General features: G+C 35.0%; 1 protein-coding gene across 1 annotated transcript in view; it reads left to right on the forward strand.

Annotated features, from left to right (window-relative positions):
* LOC107727503 (corticotropin-releasing factor receptor 2) overlaps nt 1–13,109 on the forward strand; it is a 73,008-nt gene that overhangs the window by 39,341 nt on the left and 20,558 nt on the right. The window contains exons 7-10 of the mRNA XM_016537375.1: nt 5,389–5,449; nt 6,473–6,545; nt 7,068–7,153; nt 10,890–11,025. Coding sequence (XP_016392861.1) covers nt 5,389–5,449; nt 6,473–6,545; nt 7,068–7,153; nt 10,890–11,025 — 356 coding nt within the window. The remainder of the gene's footprint in view (nt 1–5,388; nt 5,450–6,472; nt 6,546–7,067; nt 7,154–10,889; nt 11,026–13,109) is intronic.

The following is a 13,109-nucleotide window of genomic DNA, read 5'->3' on the forward strand; positions in this document are numbered from 1 at the left end:
GATCCGTCACCCCACTTTGTTCCGGGACCTCGCAATTTACAAATTAAGCGCTGGTTATTGTCCAGCAGGTTGTTTTGTGAGAGGAAGGAAGACACTTGGTTGTACACAATGCGTTCAAGTGACTTTGCTATGAACGGGAGGAGAGAGACGAGTCTGTAGCTCTCAACAAGTGAAGCATCTAGTGTCGGTTTTTTAAGCAATGGGGTTACCTGAGCCTGCTTGAATGCAGTGGGGAAAATGCCTGTGAGAAGAGATGTGTTGATGATGTGTGTGAGTGAAGACATGATTGCAGGGGAAATAGCTTGCAGAAGATGTGAGGGGATTGGGTCTAGAGGACAGGTGGTAGGGTGGCTGGAGAAGATAAGTTCAGACACTTCATTTTCTGTAAGAGGAGAGAAGGAGGAGAGAAGATGGTCAGCTGTGTTGAGTGTTTACTGTGAGTTCCTGGGTGAGTGGAGCCGAGAACTGATTGCTGATGGATGTGGTTTTGTTAGTGAAGTAATTAGCAAAATCGTCAGCAGTTAAAGAAGTGGTGGAGGGGCAAAGGAAGGTATTGAATGTTTTGAAGAGTTTGCGTGTGTCTGATGCACTGTTGATCTTGTTGTGGAAGAAGGCCATTTTGGCAGCGTGAACTTTGGTTGAAAATGAAGATAGCAATGACTGATACTTGCTGAGATCAGCAGAGTCTTTTGATTTGTGCCACTTTCTCTCCGCTGCCCTGAGTTTAGTCTGATGCTTGCGGAGGACATCGGTTAACCAGGGGTTGGAAGGAGTAGCACATGCTCGTCTGGAGGAAATAGGACAGATATTGTCTAGGCAGCTAGTTTGGGTAGTACATATTGTATCTGTAGCACAATTCCATCTAATGATGAGAAATGTGTGGGGGTGGGAAGGAAGGATGATACCACAGAGGAGAGTCGAGAAGGAGAAAGAAACCTCAGATTTCGTCTAAACAAAACTGGCAGAGGGGTTGGTGGGGTGGAAGAAGGTAGATGTAGATTAAAAGTAATAATGAAATGATCCAAAACATGAAGGGTTTGTCCAAGATGTTATCTGTGATACAATTGCATGTAAAGATGAGATCAAGCTGGTTACCTGATTTATGGGTATTTGTGGTGTTGAGTCGCTGAAGGTCGAAAGAGGCTAGGAGAGAGTGGAAGTCAGCAGCAAATGGCTTATCATTGTGGATGTTGAAGTCCCCAAGAAGTAGGGATGCACCGAATGTTCGGCAACCAAAATTGCGTTCCGAATAACCGAAAAGACCGAATAAATTGTACTGAACAATGACATGATGCGATCAAATAGAGGCGTACGCTAATGCAGCAAACATGTTGGCAGTGTGGAAGCATTTTGTGTCAAAAAGTGTAAAAAATCATTACAAGCACCGACAGTGAGAGATTGGTAGTGCTGCATCTCATGTCTATGATGAGAAGAGGAAGGGTTGTTGTTGGTTACTGTTTGATGATTGAAATCGCGAAATGGCTTTAAACAATTAGTAAATAAACTGCAGAATTTTATGTTTCTAATACACGCACGAATTGCATGTATTCAAACAGCGTTGCACGAGCTTGTTAGCCAGGCTTCAAAGTCCAAAGATCGAGAAAATCTGCGCTGAAACAGTTTTACTGATCAATTGCATAGTCACATTTTTATGATTTTTTTTAAAGGCATGTGACAATGCGATACGTGCGACAAACATAATTTATAAATCTGCTGTGCTTATCATCGTGGATGTTGAAGTCTCCAAGAAGTAGGGATGCACCGAATGTTCGGCAACCAAAATTGCGTTCCGAATAACCGAAAAGACTGAATAAATTGTACTGAACAATGACATGATGCGATCAAATAGAGGCGTACGCTAATGCAGCAAACACGTTGGCACATTACAAGCACCGACAGTGAGAGATTGGTAGTGCTGCATCTCATGTCTATGATGAGAAGAGGAAGGGTTGTTGTTGGTTACTGTTTGATGATTGAAATCGCGAAATGGCTTTAAACAATTAGTAAATAAACTGCAGAATTTTATTTTTCTAATACACGCACGAATTGCATGTATTCAAACAGCGTTGCACGAGCTTGTTAGCCAGGCTTCAAAGTCCAAAGATCGAGAAAATCTGCGCTGAAACAGTTTTACTGATCAATTGCATAGTCACATTTTTATGATTTTTTTTAAAGGCATGTGACAATGCGATACGTGCGACAAACATAATTTATAAATCTGCTGTTGTCAACAAAAAGAAGCACTGAGGTCTTCCTGCGGGTTTCTGCCAAAATAAAAGCTGAGAAAAAGCAAGAACTCAATCAACATTCATAAATGTTGGTATTGTGATTTTACTGTTGCTCTATAAAAAAAAAAAAGTAAGACAATAATAACGATAATAATAATTACAACAGCTCTATTAATACATTTATTATAACATTCACACATAGTGTTCAAATTGGGATCTGTAATATATTCAAATGTTTTAAAAGAAATCTCTTCTGCTCAGCAAGGCTGCATTTATTTGTACAGTAAAAAAATACATGCCTGATTCAAGAAGGCGGTCTCAAAAATGGCCAAAAAATATTATTTTACTGACTTATTAATTTTAAGTTAAATTGTGCTTTGTTGGTATAATGTCTGCTAGAATGTTAAAAAATGCAAATGAATGTTAGCACATTTTGGCTATTTAATTTATGCAATGGTGAAAAAAATTGGCGAAATACATGGGGGGGAAAAATGCGAAAAACCATGTTCAGTATTCAGCCTTCGGCCCAGTGTTTCATTTTGTTTGGCTTCGGTGTATCCCTACCAAGAAGTACCAGCGGGGTGCCATCCTCGGGGAATGAGAACAGCAGCATGCCCAGACAGCAGCATGTCCAGTTTTAAATTTATTATAGGCTTGTTCTCGTTTGCTGTTTTTCAATATCCACATCTGGCAACACTGAGTCAAGACGTACCTTCTTCACTGTGATTTCTTGCATGACAACTCTGATACGCATTGAAATATGTCATTAACAACAAGTTGTTCAGTTTGGTTCTGTATACACTACATAGAATTTTTCAGGAGTCAATTCAGTTGTAGAATGCAGCTGTCACTCCCGTAAATTACTGAACTGTGTGTGTCCAGATCAGGATTAAGCACTAAAAGGACAACCAGATATAGCTACAGTGTGTACGTGTGCAAGAAAATCATACTTCAGTCAAGCGACCAGCACTTCTGTCACTTTGCTGATTTAATGGGACCAGCTCAGCAGGTAAGACAAAATGCCACTATTGACATAAATTGCCTTCAACCAAATTGTTTCTGCTGTTTCTTTTTTAAGATATCGGCCAAACTTATTTTTTGCAAGATGCATAGAGTAGTGGAATTTTCACTGAGGAGGCAAAAAAGCGAAACAAAACAAGATAAAAAACTGAATGATGTTGCAGTATAGCTCCTGTAGCATTGTTTGAGTGTGAAGGAGGGACTGCTACATACAGGCAAAAGGTCATGAGAGGAGGCAATGTTTCCATCATGCTATCGGCTCATTACCCCTGCCTGTGTCGTAATGCCTGCCTATCATGTTTGTAAATTGGCATGAATCAGTCAAACAAATTAGTGGAAATGGAGGGACTAATTACAAAGCAAACAACTCACCAACTCATACTATCATTTTCAGTCACATTCAAATTAAATCAAAATTGAAATAACTTAAAACATGAGATTCGCTTTGAGTGAGCTGTTTTTTAGAGCGCTATTAAAGCTGTAATCATCATGACCCCTGCTGTGTTTACTGAGTGTTTCTTGACTAATGGTCAGAATAGAAGGTGACTGTTAATAATAATAGGCTGTTTATTATTGCTGAACAACAGTTTGTAGTAACAAAAGATGTTTGTTGCTCTTGTATTATTATTTTTAAGTAAATGTTTTAAAGGGGTCCTATTATGCTTTTTCACTTTTTCAACTTTAGTTAGTCTGTAATGTTGCTGTTTGAGCATAAAAAAGATCTGCAAAGTTACAAAGCTCAAAGTCCACTTCAAAAGGAGATATTTTATTTAACAGAAATCACTTTTCAAAAACTACAACGAACGACTCGTTTGGACTACAACGCATATTTTCCAGGATTTGTGATATCACAAATACCGACGAATGGGACGAGACCTGGTTGAGCTGCACTAGAGAAGGCCACGAGTGTTATCACTATGTCGGAGACACGCTAGCTTTCCCAAGGCAGACGAACTTGGAGTGGTTACAATCATCCGGGTTTAAATCGCGCTCAAATTGATTATATATTGACGCAATATTTACACTGAAGCTCGCAGGTTGCTATGGTAAACAAAATCAAGACTTTGTAAAATAGCATAATAGGACCCCTTTAAAATGCATAAGTGATACAAGTGAATGCGATTAAAAAGATGCCAGTATGGTGGAGAGCTTACTGGCATCAGCTGCATATTGCAATTATGAATAGGTTTGATGAAGTAGACTCAAGTAGTTCATGACAATCTCTCTGGCTCAATATCTGATGTGTTCTGTTAGCAGTCTGCTGGTCATTGTTAAACAAATTTTACACTCTAGGTTGAAAAATCTGCTTTTTCTTGGGGTCTTTCAGCAGACTTGTGTTTAATGGCTCCTCCATGTGACTTCCTAATAGATTAATGATTTCTTGCTCCCTGCTCATTTAGATGAAGAAATCACTGGCATCGAAACACTACACACAATACAACCCTTTGTTTAACGTGGCTTTGTTGAAATAAGACTGACCTACAGTGTGTGTGATCAAACACTTCAGAGAATGGTTTTGTTCAATATGGTTTCATCTTCTTCACAACATTCATTAAAATACAATAGAGAATTGTGCCCTCTGATAGAATTGTTTATTTGCATGTAAGTTTATAGTGTATATTGGGTATTGGCCTAAATAAGCTCAAACATTTTATTACATGTAATCAGCAGGGTGCAATTCCCAGTTTACGAATGTAAAAAGTGCCAGTATTTAGCACTCTTCTTCTGTCGTTTGATCATCTTTTGATGAATGCCATGATCAAAAGAAATGCACATGCACAGTTTTCAAATGCATTTCTGTTCATCCATCTTTCTGTGGGCAGTAATAGCTCAGTGTTAATTGTGGCAGGCAAATAGTGCTGACATTTGTGAATGAGGTGCGTATTTGAAAAATCACACAAACTTCCCACAGCACAGGTTCAGTGCATTTAGTGCTTGATTAAGTTGTGGGTGGATGGGGTATAAAAAGCTTTTTGCACTGAAATATTGTACACAAAAATGGCACAGCTGTTTAGTACATTTCAATAGATATTCACCTGTTGGGAAAACAATGTTTCATTTTCAAGTTTTTATTTTTATTTTTATCAGCTGCTGTCTGTAAAGTGTGATTTGCCAATGTACGCAATCTTCTCTCTTTCAGGTATACCGTGTCCGATAATTATAGCGTGGGCCATTGGAAAACTTTACAACGAAAACGAACAGTAAGTTGCTGACTTGTAGAAATAAATAATTATGATTGGAGTGAAAAAAAAAGAGTATATCTGGCAAGAGATGTCAATTAATTAGCCTGTGATAATACTTGGAAATTAGTGGAATTTCCTCCAGATTAAATGTTTATAAAACTGAAAGAATAGTTAGAATACGAAACAAAAGTCTAAGAAATAAGTGTGGCCTTTTTGTTGTATCTAATGTTGTATCTATTTGTAAACAAAAATCGGTAACACTTTATTTTAAGGTGTCCTTGTTACACGTTACATGCACTTACTATTATAATTACAATAAATTATGCATAATTACATGCAAGGAACTCTAAGCCAAACCCTAATCCTAACTCTAACCATATAGTAAATCCATGTAGTTCATTAATATTACTCAGTACTTAAATGTACTGTATAATTACACTGTAACAAGGACACAAAATAAAGTGTAACTCAAAAATCTGTTCATTGTTCACAGCTCAAAAAATAAAACACTGCCACAATGCTGTGGTGTTTTGAATTGTTTTTAGTGAATTGCTATGCAATTATGAGATGACTCAGATCCCTTCTTCAGTGTAAGTCTATGGGAGTTTTTTCAACTGTTTTATCATCCGCAAAGTGAAAATAAGTCTGATTACGTAGAAGTCATAGGACCCTTACAAAAAAAAAAAGAAGTACACTTCAAATTAATTTTATTAGGTAAACTTAAGTACAGTTTAAGTATATTTTTTAAATTATCCAAATAACTTTATGTAGTAAGTATAGGAATAGTACTAGAAGTGAATGTGTACTATTTCAGTACTTCTTGAGACTAATTGTCCCGAAGTACACTTCAAATTAATTTTATTAGGTAAACTTAAGTACAGTTTAAGTATATTTTTTAAATGATCCAAATAACTTTATGTAGTAAGTATAGGAATAGTACTAAAAGTGAATGTGTACTATTTCAGTACTTCTTGAGACTAATTGTCCCACTTTTTAGTACTTTAAATGTACTTTAAGTGTAACTAATATTCTGTTTTTCAGATGCTGGTTTGGGAAGGAACCTGGGAAGTACATAGACTACATTTATCAGGGGCCTGTGATTTTAGTTCTTCTTGTAAGTATTATTGTATTATTGCTTACCTCTGATTTGTCGTTGTTAATTCCTCCAGCAAATAGAGAAACAGTGTGAATAATTTGAAAGAAAGCGAACAAAAATGAACTCTTAAACCATTACAAAGCCTGAGATGGCCAATATGTAAATGTAATACCCAATGCTATTTTGAACAATTATTAACATCAGCAAATAATATAAGCCAGTCCTTTCCATGATATCAGCTTTTAATATGATAGCAATGTCTGCTGTTTTCAGATAGAGCACTTGAGCTTTAAGAGAATTATTGACCTGTTGCTAGCTAAGAAGTTGAATCTGTTCTATTTTTTTATATCTTCTTCATGTAAAAGCATTATAATAACAACAGTATTTAATGTAAGCCATTCTGCAGGGGCAAAACCTACTAGTGTCTTTATGAGCTCTCCACAGCTTTAAATGTCTGCATGTTATGTGCAGAAACATCAAACTATTTCGAGAAAATGCACAATCACTGATCTACATCTCTTTTCTTTCTCTCCGATATAGATAAATTTTGTGTTCCTTTTCAACATTGTGCGCATTTTAATGACAAAGCTGAGGGCCTCGACCACATCTGAAACAATACAATACAGGTAAAGATCTTTTACTAACTATTGCTCAATTTAACTGTAATGAGCAAGAGCAGTAAGATGTGTTTGCTCAGGCTGAATGAAATCCTGTTTCATGTTCAGTAGAGGAAGAGTTCTCCCAAAAATAAATGCTCTGTCATTATTTATTTATCCTCTTGTAGTTTCAAAACATGTGGCACTTTCCTGCGTGTGACCATGATTTTATACAATATGAGAGTGAGGAACAAAAAATCACTGAATTCAGGTACATTTTACTTGCATCTGTAGAGGCATATACATTTATGAGGTTTTCTGGGCATTTAGCACTAGATAGCATTGAGTAAGCAATCAGGGTTTTGTCATTGCAGAAGATAATTTGTACTCTAATTTTAGCATGTATATAAATCCCAGTGTCATCTGCATAAATTTTAATATTTACATCAGGACAAGCTTCTAGAGAATCGTTCAGGTACAAACTAAAGAGGCTCAATGATAGATCCCTGAGGAACCCCACTGTTAAGGATGAAAAAGGTTTCAATGCACTATTTCCTCATAATCAGATACAACTCAATCTATTTCATTGCATTAACTGTGAAATTAAGATATGATAATTTAGATAAGAGTTTGTTGTGGTTTAGTGTACCAAATGCCTTGCATAGATCAAGGAAAACATCACCTACCTACCTGCTTAAAATTCTTTAGCCTTGTACTGTTATCTAGATTTCTCTGCATGCCACTATAGACACTAAACCCATTATCTGTTCTAAACCCAATCAAAAAAGCTAATCTTTATCTTTATACAAGTCTGTGTTGTCATGTCACCTGAGGTTACTTGGTTTTGAGGATTGAGGATTTAAAGTTTCAGGGTTTTTAAGTTTTTCCACTATTTAAGTCTACCAGTTTAGATTTTTTTGAAACTTTTGACCTGAAAGCATGACTCCCTAATGTGTGAATGTATCTCAGGGCAATACTTACTTCAGTCAGAGCAGGGAATAAAATGAGACCTTTCATCTGAGTTTGCTGAGAATGCATTTGCAAACTTTGTTGTGGCGTTTCACTTGATTTGCTAAGCATTAATCTTGAGGAGTCTTGAGGACAAGCTTATGTATAATTAATCCTCTTTTCTCAAAAAGGTTAGGATTTCATTGTTGCTTGGATTTCAGAGTTCATCAGAACCCATACTTACTAACTTTAATTATATTTTTCCATTTTCTGAAGAAAACAATGACTTGTGCTTAACCTGTGGCAAACTTGCCATACAGTGTTGGCAGAGTGGATGACAGCACATATATTTTTTGTTCTTTTTATGTGTGTGGGTTGCTTTTGCTTTCAGAAGAATACTTCATATCATTGAAGTTACTGCTAATATTGTTTGACATTTTCAACTCAGCATACATGGTCCTTCATATACCTTGCACAAACCATAATACATTGACATTAAAGGAAAGATGCACTAGTGGTGTCATTTTAATAAAAATCGAGGTATTGCAAGTTCAGATGATCATTAAATTAATTCAAGTTACTTTTTAAGGCAATATCAGTAGGCATACTACAACAAATCTGTTTAAGACACCTTTAATCATACAACATTTTCCATCACACACACACTGTATTTCAATTTATTAACTTTACTTGAAAAAAAAACTTGCCAACTTATTGCCTCAGTAAAATCTAGTTGAGGTTACTTAGTATATTCAAGTTTCTTAAATTGGCGTATGTGTAAACTTAAATATATTCAGCAACTGAAAGTAGATTTTTATGAGGCAATAATTTTGCCTGTAAGTGACGCTAACATATTGAAATTTACAGTGAAGGTGTATTTTGTTGTCACCTTTGATAAGAGGCCAAATGATATGTTATTGACTACTGGTAAATTGACTTTTGATGAACTACTGTATTTAAGGTTAACAGGAAATAAATGGTTCGGAATGGAATGGCAAATTATTCCATTTGAAGAGATTAGGATGTCTATGGCACATATTTATTATAGCGAAAATAATCAAAATTTAGATGCTGGTCTGCAGGTCACACCTGATCACAGGGAGAGCAGGAACTCATGATGTACATATACCTAAACATCAAAACTTAAGGCAAGTTTAATTGTTCTATTTAAAATGCAACTCATTCTACAGTAAAATCTTGACCTTAGCCGTTGCTTACCTATGTACAGTACAGGTCAAGTTACAGCCAACAAAACTTGTATAATTAGAATTTATTTAATGTATAATCAGGTGTGTAGCAACCATTATAATTTTGAATAGTAAATATTGAATAGTTTGTGAATGACCCAACATTATAAAGTGCATGCAAACAGCAGTTTGCACAGATAATGCAAATAATGTGCAGTATATCTTACATGATTAAAATGGAAAACTTTAAACATACAGATTTCATTTTTGTGTGGTGGGGTTCAGAGGATGCAAGGGAAACATGATATAACCTATCACAAAAAAAGGTGTTTTCAGTGTACAGAGGTGTCTTGAATGTACTTATGTAAATATGGCAGGGTTTGAAGTAGGCAGCTCTGAAGCAGCACGATGACACAGAAAGAGAAGTGTGAGCAAGAACTGTGGTAGTGCAAGACTGAAGTACAAGTGCAGAAGCAATATTGTAACACAAGCATAGTGATTTATTATACTAATGAAATATTAGTCTGCTTTTTCCTAACTTTAAATATCTAAGTACAGTGGGTACGGAAAGTATTCTGCTGAGCAGTGCACATTTCTTTACTTCTTACTGGCAGCCATTTGCTAAAATCATGAGAGATTAATGAGGAAAAAAAATTAACTTAAATGATTTTAGCAAATGGCTGCAATATAACAAAGAGTGAAATATTTAAGGGGGTCTGAATACTTTCCGTTACCTATGTATATCTACAATATTAGAGCTGCTGCTGAGCAGTGCACATTTCTTTACTTCTTACTGTCACTCTGAAAATCATAGTTTGAGATCTTTTCTCATTTTCTCTTCTGCTGGCTTATTGTCCATTACAGCCGTATTTTGTTGTCACATTTGATAAGAGGCCAAATTATACGTTATAGACAAACTACTGTATTTAAGGATAACAGGAAATTAATGGTTTGGAATGGAATGGAAATGATTCCATTTGAAGAGCTTATTGGAGCATGACGTCTCTGGCACACAGTCATTATAGCGAAAATAATCAGAATACAGCTGCAGGAACTCCATGTTTTTATGTACCTTTGATGTACCTAACCTTCAGATGTTGAAATGTTACACGATACACTCTTAAAAATAAAGCTTCTTTATTGGCATTGATGGTTCCATGAAGAACCTTTAACATCCATGGAATCTTTCCATTTCACAAAAAGTTCCTTGTAGTGGATTAAGGTTTAGATTATAAAATCGTTCCTTGCACTAAGAAAAAAAGTGGTTCTTTTAAGAACTGACCACTGAAAGGTTCTTTGGGGAACCAAAAATGGTTCTTCTGTTGCGTCGCTACAAAAACCCTTTTTTGGAACCGTTATTTTTTTGAGTGTTACATTTTATATGGTCTGCAACCATGTTACATTTGGAACATCTGAATGTGGTTTAAATATAGTAAAGCCCTGATTGGTGTGAATTTGTTATCACTGACATGGCTAATAGTTGTCATACATTTTCTCAATATTTTAAAAAGTAATGAGACTCCAAAGTTGAAGTTAGGGAATGTGTCAAATCAGTTATGTGTCATAAATCTAATTACATTTTTTTGCTCCTCTTCTTCCCTGTTCCATTTTCTCTCTTTCTGTGACTGTAGGAAAGCAGTGAAGGCCACTCTAGTGCTTCTGCCTTTACTTGGTATCACATACATGCTGTTCTTTGTGAACCCAGGCGAGGATGATATATCTCAAATTGTGTTTATATATTTCAACTCATTTCTACAGTCCTTTCAGGTCAGTGATACATTATGTCTTGTACAGAGATCTTCATGCCTATCTTGCTCTCTCTATCACATTTCTAGGACTGCAGTTCAGAGAAAATGTTGGTGAAAAAAAAAGAGTTAATGTGATGCTTGCTTTAAATTTAAGTATCTTATAGCTGACCAAAACTAAAGCCATTTTTTCAAAACTCTTCATTCAGTCTGTGTTACCAAAATGAATCTTGGTCAAACAGTTAATCACATGCCCATCACTGGAAACTATTATTATTAAGAAAGCATTATAGAATAACAATAACAGTAATTTTGACTTTATTGACTGTAGTAAAGCATAGTGTGAAACGGGAATTAATTAGAAATGTTGCCAGCATTTTTTCTGTATTTTTGCTTATAGCATTTGTCTTGTGAAAAAAAAAAACACTGAAAAAAAATCCTGAAATTCATAGCTACAGTGATAATAATAATAATAATAATAATAATATATAGTGTAATCAGCAAAAAGTGCGGTACTGTGGGGTTCTTGTCCTCCCTTTTTCTGCCACTCTTATTTCCCAACCATCTTGTCTTCTTTGATCCATTTTTCCAAGGAAAATAATTTATGAGACATCCCTGAAAGAAACTGAAACATAGCAAGACTAAAACAGGACATGTGTGTAGGCGTTCAGCTGAAATTGCAGTTAGCTATGTTTGTAATGGTTATTATTTCATTTTTAAATGCTCTGCTAAGATATATAGGCTAACATAATTAAACACATAATTTAAAAAAAGTGCAAATATAAAATACCATTCAAACGTTTAGGAGAGGTCAAATTTATGTAATGGTTTTTAAAAAAAGTAATATTGTAAAATATTATTACAGTTTTTATTATTAATGTTTATTTATTTATTTATTTAAAAACATAAAATAAGTAAAAATAAAAATAGATATATTACTGTGATGGAAATGCAAAATTTTTAACATCATTACTACAGTCCTTGGTGTCACATGATCATACACTTTTTCACAATTTTTTAAACAATAAAATTGGATCTTGAAACGCAGTTACTGAAATCTGAAATTAATTCACCAAATCAATTTACTGAATTTGCAAGATTTCTGTTTTACACTGAGGTCTTAATTCTATATCACAGTTTTTGCAAAACACTACACACAGTTTAATTGCCAAAACACAACAGTATTATCTTCTTTCAGTTTAGTACTTATAACAATCTGTTAATTCAGTAGCAAACAATGGTGGTTACTGTAGTATAATATGGTATATCAAATAATAGGAAAAAAGATCTGCACACTGTTATTCTCCCTTTATTCAAAAAAGTTAAAAGTGGCAACGTTTCGGTCAAAGACCTTTGTCAGGCAAACACACATACATGCAAAGGCAACAGCTCAGTAAGTACTCAGATTCAAACAGAGTTCCAATTGATTACACCTGTTAGCAATCAAAGTCAATAATGTGAGTAGCTATAGTATATCACAATTAAAACAAGGCGACCATATTGAGGCAAATATTTAAATACAAACACAGTATCATAAAAAAAAAAAAAACATAATATGGTATAATATACACAGTGATCACAATGGATATTACACTTACATTAGCCAAACAAACTGACAAAATCCATAAAAAATTATACAAGTAAAATTTTGAAAGGTATTGTATTCTGGAAAAATAAAAATAAAAATTTGCATTTTGAAACAGTAATTTAAAGTAAACACTTTGGAGTGTAAATGGAGATAATTTCAAATACACAATGTTATTGAATCAAACCTGCCTTCAACATTTGGCCATAAATTTTCATCAACATCACAGTGAATATCCTTGCCTTCTTCAAGCACTGCGGAAAAAATCTTGTGGCATGACAAATCCAGGCTTAACATTGCTTCGAAATTGTCATTGCAACCCTTACACCTCCATGTAGAGTAGTATTACTCTATTTGATTGAGGAAAGGGGAATATGGTGTAAAATCGAGACTCATGAACTGTGGATGAGCCTCACACTATTTTCGAAAAAGCTCTGCATGGCGGAAACTGACATCGTGCCACGCATTAACATAACCAATATATATATATATATATATATATATATATATATATATATGTA

This window comes from Sinocyclocheilus rhinocerous, unplaced genomic scaffold, assembly GCF_001515625.1.
Source record: "Sinocyclocheilus rhinocerous isolate Xijiao unplaced genomic scaffold, SAMN03320098_v1.1 scaffold306, whole genome shotgun sequence".
In the NCBI taxonomy this organism is placed as follows: domain Eukaryota; kingdom Metazoa; phylum Chordata; class Actinopteri; order Cypriniformes; family Cyprinidae; genus Sinocyclocheilus; species Sinocyclocheilus rhinocerous.